The sequence below is a fragment of the Bufo gargarizans genome, unplaced genomic scaffold (assembly GCF_014858855.1).
Source record: "Bufo gargarizans isolate SCDJY-AF-19 unplaced genomic scaffold, ASM1485885v1 original_scaffold_1350_pilon, whole genome shotgun sequence".
Lineage (NCBI taxonomy): Eukaryota > Metazoa > Chordata > Amphibia > Anura > Bufonidae > Bufo > Bufo gargarizans.
In genome coordinates, this window is record NW_025334321.1 from 320613 (window position 1) to 344871 (window position 24259).

Consider the following 24259-nt stretch of genomic DNA (forward strand, 5'->3'; position numbering starts at 1 on the left):
GTGCTGCTGTCTTAGAGTAAGCTGTTAAAAAAAGACACACCCCCGATCCAGTAAAGGCGGTCACTGTCAACGGGGTGGTATGCTGTGAAAGTCACTGTTAAAGGGGAAGGCTGCTGTAAAGTTCAAAGTTAAGGGGGTGGGCTGCTGCAGAGCTCGAATTTTAAGGGATGGGGTACTGTGGGGGGGGTCAGTGTTAAGGGGTGGGGGGCTCGGGAGGTTACTGTTTTAGGGGCAGGGTGCTGTAGATGTCACTGTTATAGTGGATAGTGTTTATCTTTTAACGACACACAAACAATAAATACAATTATTAGATTAAATATTCCCGAGCGAAGCCAGGTCCTTCAGCTAGTCATATAATAGAAATGAGCAAACCGATTCTAAACTAATCAAATTCATAGAAAATTTCCTAAAAATTGTTTATCAAACAAAGCTGAAATTTTTGTCATATGATTCACGCAAATTTCTCACAATGACATCCTCCATCACAGTACGGTAGTGAACATAGCAGTAAAGCCAATCAGGACAGATGATAGGCAAATCCTAGGTGCTTTAATCTCAAACAAGACAATTACCGTATTTTTCGCCGTATAAGACGCACTTTTTCTTCCCCCAAAATGGGGGGAAAATGCCCCTGCGTCTTATACGGCGAATGCAGTCAGTTTTACATCGCTGGCAGCGATGTAAAGCGAGCGGGGAATCTGGGAGGGACTGGGAGGAGGAGCTGGGGCCGGCAATAGCGGCGGGGCGGTGCAGTCACTGTACAAAAGGCCCGCCCCGCCGCACTAATAAAATATGTCATATTCAATTAATGGTTATTAAATATGCCCCTTTATGCCTAATAGTACCTTAAATCCTAAGCGCATCCGTACAATGCAGGCCGGGCGGGCGGCAGCGTAACTCCCTGATGTCACGTGCCTGCGCCGCCTACTTTATGAATGAAGCAGGCGGCGCAGGCAAGTGACGTCAGTGAGTGACGCGCCGCGCCGGCTGCCCGGCCTGCCGGCATTGTACTGAAGCGCTTAGGATTTAAGGTACTATTAGGAATAAAGATGCATATTTAATAACCATTAATTAAATCAGACATATTATATTAGTATACTGGAGCGGCGGGGGATCTGTGGATGGCACAGTTATGGGCTGGGAGGGTCTGTGGATGACACATGTATAACAGTGCCATCCACAGATCCCCCCCCTGTAACAGTGCCAGCCACAGATCCCCCCATAACAGTGTCTGTCATCCACAGTTCCCCCATAACAGTGTCCGTCATCCACAGTTGCCCCCATAACAGTGTCCGTCATCCACAGATCCCCCCATAACAGTGTCCGTCATCCACAGATCCCCCCATAACAGTGTCCGTCATCCACAGATCCCCCATAACAGTGTCCGTCATCCACAGATCCCCAGTAATAGTGCCATCCACAGACCACCTAGTTCCAAACCCACAGCACACCTTTTGGTTAAAAATATTTATTTCCTTATTTTCCTCCCCAAAAACCTAGGTGCGTCTTATACGCCGGTGCGTCTTATACTGCGAAAAATACGGTATGTCATTCTGAGCTTGGACGTTGATGAAGCAGAACCTCCCTGCCAGACATAAAAGAAAGAAAAACTGTGAAATTCCCAACAAGCTCTGCATTGTTAGAAATTACCACATCCAGCAAATCATGGCCCTGGTGGGATCTTTAACAATCTGACACATTGTGATCCTGCGGCAAGTTAGGCTAGGGCTGCACGATGACATTTGTCGCATGACGATTTGTCACAGTAATGTCGCGCGGTATTTTTTGAAATGATAGTCAATGGCAGAGAAGCCCAACCTGTGTCCCTCCAACAACTCCAACTCTCAGCATGCCTGAACAGCTTACAGCTATCAGCAGGGCATGGTGGCAGTTGTAGTTTTACAATAGCTGGAGGGCCGCAGCTTGAGCATCCCTGGTCCATGGTGTTGCACTGCGACATGCAACATGTTGCAACTGCGACACGACAGTCACACTAAAATCCAACTTGTAGTCGTGTAGTTGTACCCTATTGTCGCGTGACAAATATAGTCATGTAGCCGTACCCTTAAGGAATTTTCTCCCATTTGAAGTTGGCGAAGAATCCTGATCCCAGTCAATATGTAGAAAGTCTGTGCAGCCCTGTGTAGCCCTTCTGGTATACACACAGAAGCTTACGGGTTTTGCGCTTGCAGATGCCATGGTCATGTTTGACCACAGCATCTGAGGGTTTAAAAGTTTTCGATCAATGTTATTGTCGATCGCACACATTCTTCCCAGGTGTTTGTTGTTTACAACAGCAGGTAAACGGCGGCTGTGGCACCCGCAGCACTAGCAAGGAGGGCAGGCACCATATTTAAAGTCCCGCCCAGCACCATACAGGTGCTGGTCAGGGAGGGGGTTAAGGGTTAATATCTTTTTGTGATCCTAATTATGTATGATGTCATCTTATTTAACTTAAAGAGATGTGAAATAATTTCACAGCTAGTCAATGCATGAAAAGCCTCTTTGAATTTGCATCTGATCTGGTCGTGTTCACACAGGTGCATAAACTGTTACAGTGCATTGCTTACAGTTTTCTCTTGTAATGAGTAGTGTAGAGCGCGAATATTCGAATCACGAATTTTAATCTCGAATATCGCCACTTCGCGAAGATTTAGAATATAGTGCTATATATTCGTATTCGCAAATATTCTAGATTTTTTTTTTCAACAGTAACCTCCCTTCTTGCTTGTGGGCCAATGAAAAGGCTGCAATGTCTTTGTCTGAGCTTAGCAACATCCCTAGCAGCCAATAGGAAAGTTGCCTACCCCTTGAACCTCCCCAGCAGCCCTTGTATGCAGTATTTTGCAGATCTGAGTGTGACAGCAGTGTCATTGCTCTTCTCTCTACTTTCCTGTGTCATTACATTAGACAGTTAGTTAGTTAGTTAGCTAGCTTTTATATATATATATATATATATATATATATATATAATTCAGATAATTAGTGGGAGAAAGTCAGTGTAGGTTAAAACGATCTATAGTGTAGCTGATAGGTTCTGCTGTCCATATCAGACATAGTGCTGTGATGTCGCAAGTTCACAACAATACTTATTGCACCAATCAGTAATATGTAGTCAGACCTGCTAAAATGAGAAGTTGCACATATTGCGCAAAAATATGTGCATCATTAATTGCAATCGCAAATATATTGGAGCACTCTATCTGCAAATAAATCTACTGTATTGTGATGTTCTGCCATGCCAACCATTTTCTCCAGTCTCAGGAAACTTCTAGCAGCTTGAAAAATTTAGCAACAATGACCCACGCCTGTATTGCGCACACAATACGCACACATTACATTGCCGATTTTCGCAATCAAGAAAATTTGCGAATATATGACGAATATTTGCCCAAATATTCTCAGTATATAGTGAATTTGAATATTTCCCCTGCCGCTCATCACTAGTTATGAGCTGTATACCATCATACAACATACATTATAAGAGGTTTACTCTAAGGATTTCGACAAAGAGACCTCACAACATTATTAGGGTGCATGCACCAAGAGATTATGTGGCACCAGGGAAAGTGAGTTTCCGCACAGAGCAGTACTATGACAGCACTGATATTGTATGGGCACCGAAGCTATGCCCACAGGGACATGTTAAGTGGTTTATTTATATGTTATTATTGGCTAACATATTGTGTTGAAATTAAAGTATACATGAAGTACTAAACTTATTGAATGTCTCTTCCTTTACAGCATTGCTTACAAATATACAAAACAAATTATCTTCTCTTGAAGCCCAGGTGAATCAATTGCAGCTCATTACATCAGCAAGGACTAAAGGTTTGTCCAGTTATAATGCATACTTCTGTCATATTAAGAATCAGCTTCAGTATTCAAATTATAGAAATGTTTAAGAGAAACTTCATAGACAGTATGAAATAGTTGCCATTGCTGCTACTGCAGGTAGCGGTCCATTATAAAGGGGTTTCCCAAGAACTACACTACTCACTAAAAGTTAGGGATAAGGCTCCATTCACACATCCGTGGTGTGTTGCGGACCAGCAAATTGCGGATCCGCAACACACCCGGCCGGCACCCCCTATAGAAATGCCTATTCTTGTATGCAGCTGCGGACAAGAATAGGACATGTTCTATCTTTTGCGGAGCTGAGGACCGGAAGATCGGGGCCGCACTCCACAAATGCGGATGCGGACAGCACACTGTGTGCTGTCCGCATCCATTGCGTTCCCATAGAGAATGGATGGGTCCACACCCGTTCCGCAAAATTGCGGAACGGATGCGGACCCATTTTCGGACGTGTGAATGGAGCCTTATTGGCTTGTGGGTGAAATTTCAGGATGAACCTAAGATGCACTCTAACCTTTACAGGTGAACTTCTCTAAACTTTTAAATGCACATATCCAACTGTTCAATGTTTCAGTACTTTTTGTACAAGGGTAGCTGCTCTCTAACAAGCAGCTTAATGGCAAATTTCACAAGTGTTTGATCCATGAATAGTCTAATAAATTTCCTGGTTGAATTCAAATTTCTATTTAAATAGTCCTCCTCATCATGCTGTTCACATTTTGACATCATGAGACTAAGACAACACCTAACATTTGATCAACAGTACCTCACCAGTGCGAGGCTTCAAGCAGGATGTTCTCAGATGCAAGTGACTACTGAGCTTAGAGTGTCACAGAGTGTCATTAGCAAGTTGCAAAAGAGATACAGAGTATCGGATTCGAAGGGTTCAGCCGAACTTAATTTCAAAGTTCCATTTGGGTTCCGAACTTGACCCAGAACAACTAACCCTATTTAAGTCAATGGGGACCCGAACTTTGGGCCACTAAAATGGCTGTAAAGAAATCATAGAAAGGGCTAGATGGCTGCAAAAGGCTCCAAAGTGGGCGTAAGAGCATTACAGTTGCACTGCAAACAAATGTGGCTAGGGAAATCACTTAAAATAACATACATACAAATTAAAATGGCAATCTTGATCCAAGAGGCAAAGGTCCAATTGGAGTAGGAAGTTGAGGAGGCTGTGGGTGTGAAGGTGTAGGTCGAAGAGGCTGAGGAAGAAGCCAACACAATTTTTTTTTTTAAATGTGTCTGTCAATTCTGTGTGTGACCTTTAGCTAATTTTGAGGGCGTGGTCAGTATACTTCTCTACTCTGCCAAAATAAGATGTAATAATCTTGAGCCAGATGCTGGAGGTCCAAGTGGAGGAGGAGGGAGATGTGGAAATGTAGGTGGAAGAGACAGAGGCGGGGGAGAAAGCAAACACTGTTTCTGTTTTCCATGTGTCCATCAATTCTGTGTCAGGTTGCTAAGGGCCACGGCGTGACAGTTTGGTTCTTGTATGTCCTGAGTTAAAACTGGGTAAAAAATTTTGCCTCAGTTATAGATCTCATACTGCAGACTATACATTAAAATAATTTTTCTCCAACTACAGTAAGAAAGATGCCAAAGGAGTGTTCTACATTTTAAAAAATTGCAGGAGTGTCAGACACACTCCACAAAAGAATTTCCTCTCCCACAATAGTTAGACGGGTGTTCCTAATTTAAAGAAAATTCATGAATTTTATTGACACACTCCACAGCAGAATTTCCTCTTTTTTTTTATTTATTTTTTTATTCAGGACTTTCACGGACACAATCCGCAGAAGAATTTCCTTTCCCACATTAGGTGGGTGGATGCAAAATGGGTTGTCTTATTACAATTCTTATATATATTTTTAGGAGATGGCAAAGAGAATGCGCAAAGTACTCTGCAATATAAAAATGTCTGGGTGTGGCTGGTATACTTCTCTGCCAATATGACATAATGATATTGAGGCTAAAAGCAGAGGTCCCAGTGGGGGAGGAGGCAGACGTTGGGGTTGCATATGTAGGAGGCAGACGTGGCAGTGCAGACAGAGGAGACAGACCTGGAGGTGCAGGTGAATGTGGAGGTGCAGACAGAGGAGGCAGACGTGGTGGTTCAGGCAGAGGAGGACACCACCTTTTTTTTGGAGGCCATGGTCCCAGTGGAGGAGGAGGCGGACGTGGCGATGCAGGTGGAAGAGGCGGACACGGGGGTGCTGGCGGACATGGCAGTGCAGGTTGAAGAGGTCGGAGGCCTTTCTTTCTTTTCTTTGGTTTTTGGAGGCCCCAAAACATTGGGAAATAGCAAAGAGAACTCACAAACTGCGCTGGAGTACAACAATGGCTTGGTGTGCCCCGGTATACTTCTCTACTTTGCCAATATAAGAAATTATAATCTTGAGTCTGGAGGCGGAGGTCCAAGCGGAGGAGGAGGCGGATGGGGCGGTGTAGATGGAGGAGACTGACGTGGTGGTGTAGGTGGACGTGGCAGTGCAGATGGAGGAGGCAGATATTGCGGTGAAGGTGTAACAGCAAGAGGAGGACACCACATTTTTTTGTATGCTCCAAAACATTGGGAAATAGCAAAGAGAACGCGCAAACTGCACTACAATACAACAGTGGCTAGGTGCACCTGGTATACTTCTCTACTCTGCCAATAAAAGACAATCTTGAGCCTGAAAGCGAAGGTCCCAGTGAAGTAGGAGGCAGACAAGGTGGTGCAGGCGGAAGAGGTCACAAAACGTATTTTTTTTTTGTATTTTTTTTACATTTTTCATATATGTTTGTTTTTTGGTTTGTGGAGGAACAAACTGTGCTGGAATATAACAATGGCTGGGTTCAATCGGTATACCTCTCTTCCTGGCCAAGGTAGGGACAATTCCTGTGGTATCCATGCCTGGTTAATTTTAATGAACGTGAGCTTGTCCACATTGGCTGTGGGCAGGCGGATGTGACTGTCCATTATCAACCCCCCCTTCCATGCTAAACACACGTTCAGACAATATACTTGCCACCAGCACCTCCAAGGCGTAAAGGGCAAGTTAAGGCCATGTGCCCAATTTGGAGACCGAGAAGTTAAATGGGGCAGACACATCAGTTAGTACATGCAGACATGTGGACTCGTAATGTACCACCATGTTGTTAAAAATACTGCCTCCTAAGACAGTCCATATCACATGAGAGTGCTGTATATTGTGGCATGCAAAGAAAGTTTTTTCACATTTTGGCCATACTAACCCTCCCTTCTGAGGTGCAGACGGTGCCCCTGTTACATTGTCGACTTCCTCCTTCTCCCCTTTCTCAGCTTCATGCTTCCACTGAGCCCCTGCTGTCTGGTGGGGGACACCATCAGTAACGCCTCTACCAGCGTTCGCTTGTACTCACGCACCAGTGATGGAAATTACGATAGCACGTTGTTCTTGTAGTGGGGATCCAGCAGGGTGGCCACCCAGTAATCAGCACCGGTTAGAATGTTGTGGACAACTCGGCGGTCATTGCAGCAAGTAGTTGCTCATATGTGCCAGGCTGCCCAGAAGCAGCGACAAGCTGTACTCGGTGGGAGGTGTATCATCTGTGTCCTCTGTATCCCTCAGCCTTGCTCCAGTGATGCCTGTGAGCTGATTCGGGTGCCATCCTGCTGTGAACGGGGATCCTCCTCATCATCCTCCTCATCGTCCAAAACTGTGCCCTGGCTGGACAGGTGGGTATCTGGCCACTGTTTGTGCAGGAACCCGCCCTCTGAGCCACCTTTGCACAACTGGCCTGATAACTGTAGGAATGATCCCTGTTCCTCCTTTGTCACATCCTCATCCATCAGCGCCTGAAGCGTTTTTTTCAAGAAGATAGTAGTGGGATAGTGAGGTTGATGACGGCATCATCTTCACTGGCCATCTTGGTGGAGTACTCGAAGCAGAGCAACGTGGCACACAAGTCTCGCATGGAGGCCCACTGGTTGGTGGTGAAATGGTGCTGTTCCGCAGAGAGACTCACCCGTGCGCACTGCAGCTGAAACTCTGCTATCTCCTGCTGCTGCTTGCATAGTCTCTCCAGCATGTTCAAGGTGGAGTTACACCTTGTGGGTACATTGCATATGAGGCAGTAAGCGGGAAGGCAGAAGACATGCAGCAGCAGGGTGATAACACTGAAAGCGCACACAGAATGCCCTCACTTTTTGAAGCAGCTCTGACATATCGGGGGAATTTTTCAGGAACCTCTGCACCACCAAGTTCAGCATATGCGCAGGCAAGGGATGTGTGTCAAACGGGCTAGGCTCAGAGGTGCTACAAAATTTTGCCCATTGATGCACATTACCAAGCTGGGCTTGAGGCTCAGTGTCACCAACGACTCATCGGTCTGTTGTTCCATGCCCGACCACAGCTCCTGCAAGGTGTGAGGTTTTTATCCCAAACATATAAGTTTCAAAACAGCCTGCTGTCGTTTCCTACTGGCTGTGCTGAAGTTGGTGGTGCAGGTGTTGCACTGAAGTGATGAAGAGGCGGTAGAGGAGAAACCGGAGGAAGGAGCGGAGGAGGAGGCATCAACACGAGGCACTGAGAAACATCTAGCAATCCTTGGTGGTAGGGATGAGCGAACCCGAACTGTATAGTTCGGGTTCGTAACGAATTTTGGGGTGTCCGTGACACGGACCCGAACCCGGACATTTTCGTAAAAGTCTGGGTTCAGGTTTGGTGTTCGTCGCTTTCTTGGCGCTTTTTGAAAGGCTGCAAAGCAGCCAATCAACAAGCGTCATACTACTTGCCCCAAGAGGCCGCCACAGCCATGCCTACTATTGACATGGCTGTGATTGGCCAGAGCACCATGTGACCCAGCCTCTATTTAAGCTGGAGTCACATAGCGCCGCCCGTCACTCTGCTCTAATCAGCATAGGGAGAGGTTGCAGCTGCAACGTTAGGGCGAGATTAGGCAGTGATTAACTCCTCCAAAAGACTTCATTCAGAGATCAATCTGCAGCTGTGGATGATTGTACTGCTGCTATTGAATTGCTCACTGTTTTTAGGCTGCCCAGAGCGTTTTTTAGTCACTTTTTTCTGGGGTGATTGGCGGCCATTTTGTGTCTTGTGGTGCGCCAGCACAAGCTGCCACCAAGTGCATTTAACCCTCAATAGTGTGGTTGTTTTTTGGCTAAATCCTACATCAGGGTCAAGCTGTCACACCAAGTGCATTTAACCATCAATAGTCTGGTTATTTTTTGGCCATATACTACATCAGGGGCAAGCTGTCACCAAGTGCATTTAACCCTCAATAGTGAGGTTGTTTTTTTGGCTAAATCCTACATCAGGGTCAAGCTGTCACACCAAGTGCATTTAACCATCAATAGTCTGGTTATTTTTTGGCCATATACTACTTTAGGGGCAAGCTGTCACCAAGTGCATTTAACCCTCAATGGTGTGGTTGTTTTTTGGCTAAATCCTACATCAGGGTCAAGCTGTCACCAAGTGCATTTAACCCTGAATGGTGTGGTTGTTTTTTGGCTAAATCCTACATCAGTGTCAAGCTGTCACACCAAGTGCATTTAACCATCAATAGTCTGGTTATTTTTTGGCCATATACTACATTAGGGGCAAGCTGCGCCTGTCACCAAGTGCATTTAACCCTCAGTAGTGTGGTTGGTCAAGCTGTCACACCAAGTGCATTTAACCATCAATAGTGTGGTTATTTTTTGGCCAAATCCCAGTCTAATTCTGTCAGTAAACCTATACCTGTCACCCAGCGCCTAAATACTAGGCCTCAAATTTATATTCAGCTAAATCTGTCGTTACTGCTGTGGCTGGTCGAGTTATTTAGTGTCCGTCAAAGCACAGTTTTTGTTCTGGGTTGAAATACAATTCCCAATTTAGCAATTTCCTAATTTAGTGGTTTCTGCTGTATCAGAGCTATTTTAAATCTATCCCTAAAAGGGTATATAAGATTCAAGGTGCACATAGGGTCATTCTGAATAACTTCACACACACGCTACTGTGCATTTCCAAGTCTAATTCTGTCAGTAAACCTATACCTGTCACCCAGCGCCTAAATACTAGGCCTCAAATTTATATTCAGCTAAATCTGTCGTTACTGCTGTGGCTGGTCAAGTTATTTAGTGTCCATCCAAGCACAGTTTTTGTTCTGGGTTGAAATACAATTCCCAATTTATCAATTTCCTAATTTAGTGGTTTCTGCTGTATCAGAGCTATTTTAAATCTATCCCTAAAAGGGTATATAAGATTCAAGGTGCACATAGGGTCATTCTGAATAACTTCACACACACGCTACTGTGCAATTCTGTCAGTAAACCTATACCTGTCACCCAGCGCCTAAATACTAGGCCTCAAATTTATATTCAGCTAAATCTGTCGTTACTGCTGTGCCTGTATTAGTGTAATACGGTACCTAAATAGATAGCCAGATAGTGTTAGGTGTCTGTACAAAAAGGCCTGAATTTGAATTCAATACATTGGGCCAAATAATATTTTTGTTGTTGTGGTGAACGATAACAATGAGGAAAACATCTAGTAAGGGACGCAGATGCGGACATGGTCATGGTGGTGTTAGTGGACCCTCTGGTGCTGGGAGAGGACGTGGCCGTTCTGCCACAGCCACACGTCCTAGTGTACCAACTACCTCAGGTCCCAGTAGCCGCCATAATTTACAGCGATATTTGGTGGGGCCCAATGCCGTTCTAAGGATGATAAGGCCTGAGCAGGTACAGGCATTAGTCAATTGGGTGGCCGACAGTGGATCCAGCACATTCACATTATCTCCCACCCAGTCTTCTGCAGAAAGCGCACAGATGGCGCCTGAAAACCAAGCCCATCAGGGCCCATTTCCCAAGGGCATCCACCCAGCCCTTCCCCAGCGGTGGAAGACATAGAATGCACTGACGCACAACCACTTATGTTTCCTGATGATGAGGACATGGGAATACCACCTCAGCATATCTCTGATGATGACGAAACACAGGTGCCAACTGCTGCGTCTTTCTGCAGTGTGCAGACTGAACAGGAGGTCAGGGATCAAGACTGGGTGGAAGACGATGCAGGGGACGATGAGGTCCTAGACCCCACATGGAATAAAGGTCATGCAACTGACTTTCACAGTTCGGAGGAAGAGGCAGTGGTGAGACCGTGCCAACAGAGTAGCAAAAGAGGGAGCAGTGGGCAAATACAGAACACCCGCCGCCAAGAGACTCCGCCTGCTACTGACCGCCGCCATCTGGGACCGAGCACCCCAAAGGCAGCTTCAAGGAGTTCCCTGGCATGGCACTTCTTCAAACAATGTGCTGACGACAAGACCCGAGTGGTTTGCACGCTGTGCCATCAGAGCCTGAAGCGAGGCATTAACGTTCTGAACCTTAGCACAACCTGCATGACCAGACACCTGCATGCAAAGCATGAACTGCAGTGGAGTAAACACCTTAAAACCAAGGAAGTCACTCAGGCTCCCCCTGCTACCTCTTCTGCTGCTGCCGCCTCGGCCTCTTCCTCCGCCTCTGGAGTAACGTTGGCACCTGCCGCCCAGCAAACAGGGGATGTATCACCAACACCACCACCACCTCCGTCACCAAGCATCTCAACCATGTCACACGGCAGCGTGCAGCTCTCCATCTCACAAACATTTGAGAGAAAGCGTAAATTCCCACCTAGCCACCCTCGATCCCTGGCCCTGAATGCAAGCATTTCTAAACTACTGGCCTATGAAATGCTGTCATTTAGGCTGGTGGACACAGATAGCTTCAAACAGCTCATGTCGCTTGCTGTCCCACAGTATGTTGTTCCTAGCCGGCACTACTTCCCCAAGAGAGCCGTGCCTTCCCTGCACAACCAAGTATCCGATAAAATCAAGTGTGCACTGCGCAACGCCATCTGTGGCAAGGTCCACCTAACCACAGATACGTGGACCAGTAAGCACGGCCAGGGACGCTATATCTCCCTAACCGCACACTGGGTAAATGTAGTGGCAGCTGGGCCCCAGGCGGAGAGCTGTTTGGCGCACGTCTTTCCGCCGCCAAGGATCGCAGGGCAACATTCTTTGCCTCCTGTTGCCACCTCCTCCTACTCAGCTTCCTCCTCCTCTTCTTCCACCTGCTCATCCAGTCAGCCACACACCTTCACCACCAACTTCAGCACAGCCCGGGGTAAACGTCAGCAGGCCATTCTGAAACTCCTATGTTTGGGGGACAGGCCCCACACCGCACAGGAGTTGTGGCGGGGTATAGAACAACAGACCGACGAGTGGTTGCTGCCGGTGAGCCTCAAGCCCGGCCTGGTGGTGTGCGATAATGGGCGAAATCTCGTTGCAGCTCTGGGACTAGCCGGTTTGACGCACATCCCTTGCTTGGCGCATGTGCTGAATATGGTGGTGCAGAAGTTCATTCACAACTACCCCGACATGTCAGAGCTGCTGCATAAAGTGCGGGCCGTCTGTTCACGCTTCCGGCATTCACATCCTGCTGCTGCACGCCTGTCTACGCTACAGCGTAACTTCGGCCTTCCCGCTCACCGCCTCATATGCGACGTGCCCACCAGGTGGAACTCCACCTTGCACATGCTGGACAGACTGTGTGAGCAGCAGCAGGCCATAGTGGAGTTTCAGCTGCAGCACGCACGGGTCAGTCGCACTGCGGAACAGCACCACTTCACCACCAATGACTGGGCCTCCATGCGAGACCTGTGTGCCTTGTTGCGCTGTTTCGAGTACTCCACCAACATGGCCAGTGGCGATGACGCCGTTATCAGAGTTACAATACCACTTCTATGTCTCCTTGAGAAAACACTTAGGGCAATGATGGAAGAGGAGGTGGCCCAGGAGGAGGAGGAGGAGGAAGAGGGGTCATTTTTAGCACTTTCAGGCCAGTCTCTTCGAAGTGACTCAGAGGGAGGTTTTTTGCAACAGCAGAGGCCAGGTAAAAATGTGGCAAGCCAGGGCACACTACTGGAGGATGAGGAGGAGGTGGAGGAGGATGAGGATGAGGAGGAGGTGGAGGAGGATGAGGATGAAGCATGGTCACAGCGGGGTGGCACCCAACGCAGCTCGGGCCCATCACTGGTGCGTGGCTGGGGGGAAACGCAGGACAATGACGATACGCCTCCAACAGAGGACAGCTTGTCCTTACCCCTGGGCAGCCTGGCACACATGAGCAACTACATGCTGCAGTGCCTGTGCAACGACAGCAGAGTTGCCCACATTTTAACGTGTGCGGACTACTGGGTTGCCACCCTGCTGGATCCACGGTACAAAGACAATGTGCCCACCTTATTTCCTGCACTGGAGCGTGATAGGAAGATGCGCGAGTACAAGCGCACGTTGGTAGACGCGCTACTGAGAGCATTCCCAAATGTCACAGGGGAACAAGTGGAAGCCCAAGGCCAAGGCAGAGGAGGAGCAAGAGGTCGCCAAGGCAGCTGTGTCACGGCCAGCTCCTCTGAGGGCAGGGTTAGCATTGCAGAGATTTGGAAAAGTTTTGTCAACACGCCACAGCTAACTGCACCACCACCTGATACGCAACGTGTTAGCAGGAGGCAACATTTCACTAACATGGTGGAACAGTATGTGTGCACACCCCTCCACGTACTGACTGATGGTTCGGCCCCATTCAACTTCTGGGTCTCTAAATTGTCCACGTGGCCAGAGCTAGCCTTTTATGCCTTGGAGGTGCTGGCCTGCCCGGCGGCCAGCGTTTTGTCTGAATGTGTATTCAGCACGGCAGGGGGCGTCATTACAGACAAACGCAGCCGCCTGTCTACAGCCAATGTGGACAAGCTGACGTTCATAAAAATGAACCAGGCATGGATCCCACAGGACCTGTCCATCCCTTGTACAGATTAGACATTAACTACCTCCCCTTAACCATATATTATTGTACTCCAGGGCACTTCCTCATTCAATCCTATTTTTATTTTCATTTTACCATTATATTGCGAGGCTACCCAAAGTTGAATGAACCTCTCCTCTGTCTGGCTGCCGGAGCCTAAATATATGCCAATGGACTGTTCCAATGTTCGGTGACGTGAAGCCTGATTCTCTGCTATGACATGCAGACTGATTCTCTGCTGACATGAAGCCAGATTCTCTGTTACGGGACCTCTCTCCTTTGCCTGGGTGCCTGGGTGCCTGGGCCTAAATATATGCCAATGGACTGTTCCAATGTTGGGTGACGTGAAGCCTGATTCTCTGCTATGACATGCAGACTGATTCTCTGCTGACATGAAGCCAGATTCTCTGTTACGGGACCTCTCTCCTCTGCCTGGGTGCCTGGGCCTAAATATATGACAATGGAATGTTACAGTGGTGGGTGACGTGAAGCCTGATTCTCTGCTATGACATGCAGACTGATTCTCTGCTGACATGAAGCCAGATTCTCTGTTACGGGACCTCTCTCCTCTGCCTGGGTGCCTGGGCCTAAATATATGCCAATGGACTGTTCCAATGTTGGGTGACGTGAAGCCTGATTCTCTGCTATGACATGCAGACTGATTCTCTGCTGACATGAAGCCAGATTCTATGTTACGGGACCTCTCTCCTCTGCCTGGGTGCCTGGGCCTAAATATATGCCAATGGACTGTTCCAATGTTGGGTGACGTGAAGCCTGATTCTCTGCTATGACATGCAGACTGATTCTCTGCTGACATGAAGCCAGATTCTCTGTTACGGGACCTCTCTCCTCTGCCTGGGTGCCTGGACCTAAATATATGCCAATGGACTGTTCCAATGTTGGGTGACGTGAAGCCTGATTCTCTGCTATGACATGCAGACTGATTCTCTGCTGACATGAAGCCAGATTCTCTGTTACGGGACCTCTCTCCTCTGCCTGGGTGCCTGGGCCTAAATATATGACAATGGAATGTTACAGTGGTGGGTGACGTGAAGCCTGATTCTCTGCTATGACATGCAGACTGATTCTCTGCTGACATGAAGCCAGATTCTCTGTTACGGGACCTCTCTCCTCTGCCTGGGTGCCTGGGCCTAAATATATGCCAATGGACTGTTCCAATGTTGGGTGACGTGAAGCCTGATTCTCTGCTATGACATGCAGACTGATTCTCTGCTGACATGAAGCCAGATTCTCTGTTACGGGACCTCTCTCCTCTGCCTGGGTGCCTGGGCTTAAATATATGCCAATGGACTGTTTCAATGTTGGGTGACGTGAAGCCTGATTCTCTGCTATGACATGCAGACTGATTCTCTGCTGACATGAAGCCAGATTTTCTGTTACGGGACCTCTCTCCTCTGCCTGGGTGCCTGGGCCTAAATATATGCCAATTAACTGTTCCAATGTTGGGTGACGTGAAGCCTGATTCTCTGCTATGACATGCAGACTGATTCTCTGCTGACATGAAGCCAGATTCTCTGCTATGGGACCTCTCTCCAATTGATATTGGTTAATTTTTATTTATTTTATTTTTATTCATTTCCCTATCCACATTTGTTTGCAGGGGATTTACCTACATGTTGTTGCCTTTTGCAGCCTTCTAGCTCTTTCCTGGGCTGTTTTACAGCCTTTTTAGTGCCGAAAAGTTCGGGTCCCCATTGACTTCAATGGGGTTCGGGTTCGGGACGAAGTTCGGGTCGGATTTGGATCCCGAACCCGAACATTTCCGGGAAGTTTGGCCGAACTTCTCGAACCTGAACATCCAGGTGTCCGCTCAACTCTACTTGGTGGCGGTAGGACATGCACCAAACCACTGTCCGCCTCAGGCCCAGCCACCACTATATTTACCCAGTGGGCAGTTAGGGAGATATTGTCCCTGCCCATACTTACTGGTCCAAGTGTCGGTGGTTATGTGGACCTTGCCACTGATGGTGTTGTGCAGCGCACACCTGTTTTTTTCCGCCATTTGTTTGTGGCAGAAAAAATGGCTCTCCTAGGAAAGTAGTGGCAGCTGGGAACCACGTACCATGAGACAGCTGCCGTCATGAAATTTTTAAAACTGTCAGTCTCCACCAGACGGAATGGCAGCATTTCAAAGGCTAGCAATTTTGAAATGCTGGCATTCAGGGCCAGTGCTCGTAAGTAAGCAGAGGGGTACTACCTCTTTCTTTTTAGTGTTTGGGGGATGGACAGCTGAACGCATCCATAGGACAGTGTGGAGATGCTCAGTGACGGTGGTGGTGTTGTTGCCACATCCTCTGTTTGCAAGGTTGCAGGTGTGAACCGAGAACAAGGCAGGTGATTTAGCTCCGCCACCAGAAAAGAGTGCGTACACAGAAGTCAAGATTAAGAAAATTGAATTTACTATAAATTAATAAAAGCAGGTTAACAGTGAAGTTACAGAGGTAAAGACAAGCAAAATATTCAAAACAGTATAAACAATACAAGTCAAATACTGTAACAATTTTCACCTTTACTGTGTCCGTATTCGCAGTGCGGACACTAAGAAATAACAGTCCCAGAAACTGTCCCTAACTGACCCTAACTTTCAAGCGGGTGCACCCCACCCTTATCCCAGTGGTCCAAGTGGACCTCTTACAGTTTGTGGAAGTGCACGGTGGGGCCCGATGTCGTCCTTTTCCTTTTCCCAGCGCAGGATCCGCAACAAAGAAGTCCTCCGCAGCAGGCTGGAAAACCAGTTGAATATAATCAAGAATTTTACAGTTACTGTCCGGTACCTCGACAGCACTGTGAGTCTCTTTACTGTTTGGGGCAATCCACTCAGCCCAATGTCGGCTCCGCAGGTTAGTTGCTGCACACAGTCCTTTTTAACTTGGCTTCACTAAATGCACGGTTTCTTTATTCTCCATCCGTCTCTAGACTGACGTTAACACAGCTGGGCTGCACAGGGAAGTCCTTTAGTATCTCCACACACATCTTACACAGCACAGAACTTGTTTTCTATCTTGCCAATATGGCAGCCGTTGTAGTTCCAGTCCTTATTTCTCTTTCTTTCTGCTCACACTGAGGCAGGCTGACATCATAAGGGGCGTGTCACTTCAACACTTAGCTGCTGCCTTTAAGGACCAGTATCACAGTAATACACTTTCTCTATGGTAAACTTCAATGCAAATTGGTCCAATGCTGCCATCTACTGACCAAACGAATACTGCAGGCATTTAATATTTTTCTGTATTACTGAAACATCATTATACATTCAATTTTAACACAGTTTACCAGGATAATGAAACGTATAGACATTACATGACTGTTTCTTACACAGGTGCCACAGTCGCTCCAGAGGAAGAGGAAGAGGCCAATACCGCAGCAGAAGAGTTAGCAGGAGGAGCCTCTGGCATTTTGTGGTTCTTGGTGTCTACTGCACTGCAGCTTGTGCTTTGCAGTTAGATGCCAGATCATGCAGATGGTGCTGAGGTTTAGAACATTCATGCCTCGCTTCAGTCTCTGACTGCACAACGTGCAAATCACCCGTGCCCTGTTGTCAGCACAGTGCTTGAAGAACTGCCACACCAGGGAACTCTTTTGCCCTGCCTTTGGTGTGCTATGTCTTTTGGTGCATTGTGCAGTAACAGGCGTACAGGCTGGGGGATGGCCGCTCTGCTTTTGCACCCTGCTTCCTCTTTTGCTGTGCGGCTGTTGCTGCATGCCCCCCTCTTCCTCTGAACTGGACACGTCACTGGCATGACCTGGATGCCATGTGAGGTCAAGGACCTAATCATCCTTCACATCATATTCCACCCACTCCTCACCACTGCCCTCTTGGCCGGTCTGCACAGTGCAGAAAGCCCCAGCAGTTGACACCTCTGTTTCGTCATCAGAGACATGTTACAGTGGTTCTGGAGGCAACTCTGTGCTTTCAGCAGTGGACCGGGTGGAAGACAATTTTGGTAATCGGGCCTACAAAATGATGTAGAATGTCCTGTCGCCTGTGTGCACCAGAAGAAGGTATTTCATTTGGGTGCGTACCTGGCACAGATTGACAACGTCCTCTCCCTGCAGCAGAAGCTCCAGCCACACCATGACCACAGCCACTTCCCTAGTTGATGCTCTCCTCGTTTTGTTACAGTCACTCACAAAATTGGCTGACAGACGGACAATTGTATATCCATTAGTGTTGAGCGAACATGCTCGTCCGAACTGCTGTTCGGCTCGAGCATTGCTATGCTCGGCACATGGCGGTACTCGGCCGAGTACCACATGTGCTCGAGCGCCATGCTCGAGTCCTCTTCCCGCCACATGTTGGCTTATAGCATTACAGTGATTGGCTGTCCGGAACACGTCATCGGGTGTTTATAGCACCCAATGACGCATGTTCGGCTCATTTGTAGTCAGGGAGAGCTGCGCTTCGGAAGGGACAGATAGTATAGGGAGTGTAATCGCAATCTTTTTTGTACAAAAACGTTTCAAAGACCCAAAAGTCTTTTGTGTGTGCAGGACCATTGTGTGTGGTGGCAGGCTGGCAGTATTTTATAGCTACAGTATAATTTTTTTCCCAGCATTTTCAATACTTTTTCTATAGAGGGTGTCTGCAGTGACTTGTGACATCTGTCCAATACCTTCTGTGTGTCAGGGCCAGAGATTGGAGAAATAGAACTGAAACTTAATATATTTTTTCACTGTGGAAACATGTTAAAGGGAACAGTTTTGTTCACCCATACAGTGGTAAGAAATTTTACATTGGAGAGTACTACACATGTCGCTCCAAGTTTGTCATCTACATGATCGGCTGTACCTGCAGTTTAATCTATGTGGGGGCATTAACAAACACAAAAGTACTATAAGGAAAATAATCCTGGACAAGCCAGTGGCCAAACATTTTGCTGATTGTGGACACTCTGTCAGCCAACTGAGATTCCGGGTCATTGACTCGGTACAGATTCCCAAGAGAGGAGGAGATAGGGAGCATATGCTAAAGAAAAAAGAGTTTAAATGGATTTTTACTTTACAATCCTTACAACCCCAGGGATTGAATATTGAGTTTAATGCAAACAATGTAGATAGGTAGAAGACTCTTATAGGATGATGTCCGATTCAGTATATCATGTTTTTACTGGGTATTTTAAGGTATATACACTACGTGCAGAATTATTAGGCAAATGAGTATTTTGACCACATCATCCTCTTTATGCATGTTGTCTTACTCCAAGCTGTATAGGCTCGAAAGCCTACTACCAATTAAGCATATTAGGTGATGTGCATCTCTGTAATGAGAAGGGGTGTGGTCTAATGACATCAACACCCTATATCAGGTGTGCATAATTATTAGGCAACTTCCTTTCCTTTGGCAAAATGGGTCAAAAGAAGGACTTGACAGGCTCAGAGAAGTCAAAAATAGTGAGATATCTTGCAGAGGGATGCAGCACTCTTAAAATTGCAAAGCTTCTGAAGCGTGATCATCGAACAATCAAGCGTTTCATTCAAAATAGTCAACAGGGTCGCAAGAAGCGTGTGGAAAAACCAAGGCGCAAAATAACTGCCCATGAACTGAGAAAAGTCAAGCGTGCAGCTGCCAAGATGCCACTTGCCACCAGTTTGGCCATATTTCAGAGCTGCAACATCACTGGAGTGCCCAAAAGCACAAGGTGTGCAATACTCAGAGACATGGCCAAGGTAAGAAAGGCTGAAAGACGACCACCACTGAACAAGACACACAAGCTGAAACGTCAAGACTGGGCCAAGAAATATCTCAAGACTGATTTTTCTAAGGTTTTATGGACTGATGAAATGAGAGTGAGTCTTGATGGGCCAGATGGCTGGATTGGTAAAGGGCAGAGAGCTCCAGTCCGACTCAGACGCCAGCAAGGTGGAGGTGGAGTACTGGTTTGGGCTGGTATTATCAAAGATGAGCTTGTGGGGCCTTTTTGGGTTGAGGATGGAGTCAAGCTCAATTCCCAGTCCTACTGCCAGTTTCTGGAAGACACCTTCTTCAAGCAGTGGTACAGGAAGAAGTCTGCAAGGTAAGAAAAACATGATTTTCATGCAGGACAATGCTCCATCACACGCGTCCAAGTACTCCACAACGTGGCTGGCAAGAAAGGGTATAAAAGAAGAAAATCTAATGACATGACCTCCTTGTTCACCTGATCTGAACCCCATTGAGAACCTGTGGTCCATCATCAAATGTGAGATTTACAAGGAGGGAAAACAGTACACCTCTCTGAACAGTGTCTGGGAGGCTGTGGTTGCTGCTGCACGCAATGTTGATGGTGAACAGATCAAAACACTGACAGAATCCATGGATGGCAGGCTTTTGAGTGTCCTTGCAAAGAAAGGTGGCTATATTGGTCACTGATTTGTTTTTGTTTTGTTTTTGAATGTCAGAAATGTATATTTGTGAATGTTGAGATGTTATATTGGTTTCACTGGTAAAAATAAATAATTGAAATGGGTATATATTTGTTTTTTGTTAAGTAGCCCAATAATTATGTACAGTAATAGTCACCTGCACACACAGATATCCCCCTAAAATAGCTAAAACTAAAAACAAACTAAAAACTACTTCCAAAAATATTCAGCTTTGATATTAATGAGTTTTTGGGGTTCATTGAGAACATGGTTGTTGTTCAATAATAAAATTAATCCTCAAAAATACAACTTGCCATAATTCTGCACTCCCTGTATATATATATATATATATATATATATTTTTATTTATTTTTTTTATACACCCCTTTGTTCACATGAATTTTTTTCTCCCTAAGTACATCCTTTTCATGATCGTCTGCCCCTTAATATACACTGATACTCATTGTCTCATGTATAGCCTTCTTTTCCCAATTTTGGTGATATTTGTGGATAATGATAGTGTCATTGGTCCCTTATAGGGACTCAGTGACAGTTTATACCGGCGCTCTGTTCAATAATCTACTCTATTTTTAAATCATGAATTGACACATATGGGACGCACTGTTGGTCCCTTTTTGGTGTGTTAAATATAATATATAGCAGTGATTTATAGAGTAGATCTATTATCTTTCATATACTTATGATGCTCTAGGACCTTTTGCGAGTCATGTGATGATCACGTGATTGATAACGCACTCTACATGTGATCGATGATAGTAGTGTCTATTGGTGCACATGCAGCGTACTCATAGAGAGAGGTGCGTTCTTCCCATTGATGTTTACGACGGTGGCGCGCCCATACACCAACGTGATGACATCACTGACATGCGCAATGGACCTGTGGAGACGCCAATATGCGTTACCAACATGAGGAGACATGTGGAGTTTCTCTAATGAGTATCAGGTATATTTGGCTATTTTGTATTTCTATTGGAGCAGAGGTCATTTTAATTAGTGCACAGGTGGAATTAAGAATGTGTCCTTGTTTATTGGCTTTGCCATGGCACATGGAGGGTCTATTTGGGTATTTATAAGATTGATCACCTTTTGTATCAGTATACTTGAGAAAGGCTACTGTGTAGCCGAAGCATCATATTGCTATGTGTGTGCACTCTTGGTTCCCAATAAAAGTCACACTGGATTCCTCCTGACAGCATGAGCGCACGGCGTCATTGGTTGCTATGACGCCGTGCGCTTCATGCATCCGCTCCTGTACAGTAATACACTATACTAGGCCGGCGGGTTTCCACGGTCCACTCTCGGCCACGGAACACGGCCGTGTGCATGAGCCCTTTAAGAAACTTTGAGGAATCAACACAGATGGTGAGCGGCAATAATGCTATTATCAGCGTAACCATCCCACTTCTGTGTCTACTAAAACACTCGCTGCTCACAATTAAGGACGACTCTTTGCACATGGAAGAGGTGGAAATGGGGGAAGAAGACATTACACAGGGTGATAGCCAGACCACCCTACATCCATCTTCTCAGAGCGAATTGGATGATGAAGAGGAGGAGGAGCAGAAGACAGTTACCTCTGCTACAGAGGGTTGTACCCATGGAAGTTTAATTCCATCTGTTCTGTGTGGGAGGGCAGAAGAGGAGAAAGAGGATGAGGAGATTGAGAGTGATCCTCCTGGTGAAATTTTAACTGTTGGTACTCTGGCACACATGGCTGACTTTGTTAGGCTGCCTTTCCCGCGACCCGCACGTTATACGCATTTTAGACAACATGGATTACTGGGTGTTCACCCTTCTCGACCTCCACTACAAAGAGAACTTCTCATCTCTTACTCCTCAGGTGGAGAAGACAAGCAAAATGGTGCAATACCAGAAGGTCCTTGTGGACCTGTCAACGCTGGCGGAAGAGTCCGTACTTCCTTGGGCAACCGAGGAAGGGAGACAAGGGGAACACACAGCAGTTCCAATAGAGGCAGGGCAACACTTTCCAAGGCTTGGGACAGTTTCATGACTCCCCATCAGCACCTTCACCCTTATGTGCGGCCTAGTGTCACAAAGAGGGAAAAGTTTTGGAAGATGGTGAAGGAGTTCGTAGCAGACCGTGTCAGCTTTCGAGTTGAGCGGACCCGAACTTGACCCCGAACCCCATTGAAGTCAATGGGGACCCGAACTTTTGAGCACTAAAATGGCTCAAATAGAGGGCTGCAAATGCCAGAAAAATGTGGTTAAGAGCATGGCAAGTGCTCTGCAAAAAAAAGGTGGATAGGAAATGACTTCAAATAACATAAAATACGTAAAAATAAAAAATAATAATCTTGATCTAGGAGGAGAAGGTCCATGTGGAGTAGGAGGTTGAGGAGGCAGTGGAAGTGGTGGTGTAGGTGAAAGCAGCGGTGGAGGAGGTAGCCTATACTGTTTTTTGGTTTAAATTTTATATATATTTTTTGTTTAAAATAGGGTACACCCCAAAGCATTGGGAAATATAACCTGTGATAAACCCCTCCAGTCGTGCTAAACACATGTTCAGACAATACACTAGCTGCAGGGAAGGCCAGCGCCTCCAAGGCGTAAAGGGCAAGCTCAGGCCATGTGCCCAATTTGGAGACCCAGAAGTTAAAGGCGGCAGACCCATCAGTTAGTACGTGTAGGCGTGTGCACACATACTGCTCCACCATGTTGCTGAAATGCTGCCTCCTGCTAAGACATTCCATATCAGCTGGTGGTTCTGGCTGTTGTGGCGTGCTGACAAAGCTTTTCCACATTTTGGCCATGCTAACCCTGCCTTCTGAGGTGCTGGTGCTGCCCCAGCTGCATTGGCGACCTGTTCCTCCTCCTCTGCCTTCGCCTTGTACTTCCACTGTGCCCCCGCTGTCAGGTGGGAATGCCACCAGCAGCGCGTCTACCAGCGTGCACTTGTACTCACGCATCTTACGATCACGCTCTAGTGATGGAATTAAGGACGGTGAGTTGTCCTTGTAACAGGAATCCAACAGCATGGCCACCCAGTAATCAGCACGAGTTAGAATGAGGGCAACTCGGTAGTCGTTGCGGAGACACTGCAGCATGTAATCACTCATGTGTGCCAGGCTGTCCAGAGGGAACGGAAAGCTGTCCTCTATGGGAGGTGTATCGTCTGTGTCCTCTGTATCCCCCCAGCCATGCACCAGTGATGGCCATGAGCTGGTTTGGGTGCCACCCTGCTAAGAACACTGTTTCTCCTCCTCCATCTCCTCATCCTCCACCTCGTCATCCTCCAGAACTTTGCCCTGGCTGGACACTTGTGTGCCTGGCGCATTTGGGTGCAGGAACCCACCCTCAGAGCCACTTGTGAATGACTGGCCGGAAACCCTACAAAATGATCCCTCTTCCTCCTCCTCCTGTGCCACATCCTCTTCCCTGATCGCCAGCAGCATTTTCTCAAGCAGGCATAGAAGTAGGATAGTAACGCTGAGAACGGCGTTATCGGCATTGGCCATGTTGGTGGAGTACTCAAAACTCACCCGTGCGTGCTGCAGCTGAAACTCCACTATTACCTGCTGCTGCTCGCACAGTCTGGACAGCATGTGCAAGGTGGATTTCCACCTTGTGGGCACGTCGCATATGAGGCGGTGAGCGGGAAGGCCAAAGTTACGCTGCAGCGCTGATAGGCGAGCAACAGCAGGGTGAGAATGCCGAAAGCGTGCACAGACAACCCGTACTTTCTGCAGCAGCTCTGACATATCGGGGTAATTCTAACTCGTGCTGATTACTGGGTAGCCACGCTGTTGGATCCCTGTTACAAGGACAATGTACCGTCCTTAATTCCAGGAGCTGCCCGTCCACAGCTCCTGCGCGGTGTGGGGTTTGTCCCCAAAACAGATAAGTTTTAAAACTGCCTGCTGTCGTTTACCACTGGCTGTGCTGAAGGTGGTGACGAAGGTGTTACGCTGACCGCATGAGGAACCGGTAGAGGATGAGGAAGCGGAGTAGGAGGAGGAAGCAACAGGAGGCAAACTGATGTGCCCTGCAATCCTCGGTGGTAGAAGGACATGCACCAAACTGCTATCCGACTCAGGCCCAGCCGCCACTGCATTTACCCAGTGTGCTGTTATGGAGATATAACGTCCCTGACCGTGCTTACTGGTCCACGTATCTGTAGTTAGGTGGACTTTGCCACAGATGGCGTTGCGCAGTGCACACCTGGTTTTGTCCCCCACTTGGTTGTAC

At 47.1% G+C, this 24259-nt stretch overlaps 1 protein-coding gene across 4 annotated transcripts in view; it reads left to right on the forward strand.

The window, feature by feature from the left end:
• Nucleotides 1-24259, forward strand: part of LOC122923203 (pulmonary surfactant-associated protein D-like) — a 170494-nt gene that overhangs the window by 104753 nt on the left and 41482 nt on the right. For all 4 annotated transcript variants that reach the window (XM_044273944.1, XM_044273941.1, XM_044273942.1 and 1 more), the window contains one exon: nucleotides 3745-3831. In XM_044273944.1, coding sequence (XP_044129879.1) covers nucleotides 3745-3831 — 87 coding nt within the window. The remainder of the gene's footprint in view (nucleotides 1-3744; nucleotides 3832-24259) is intronic.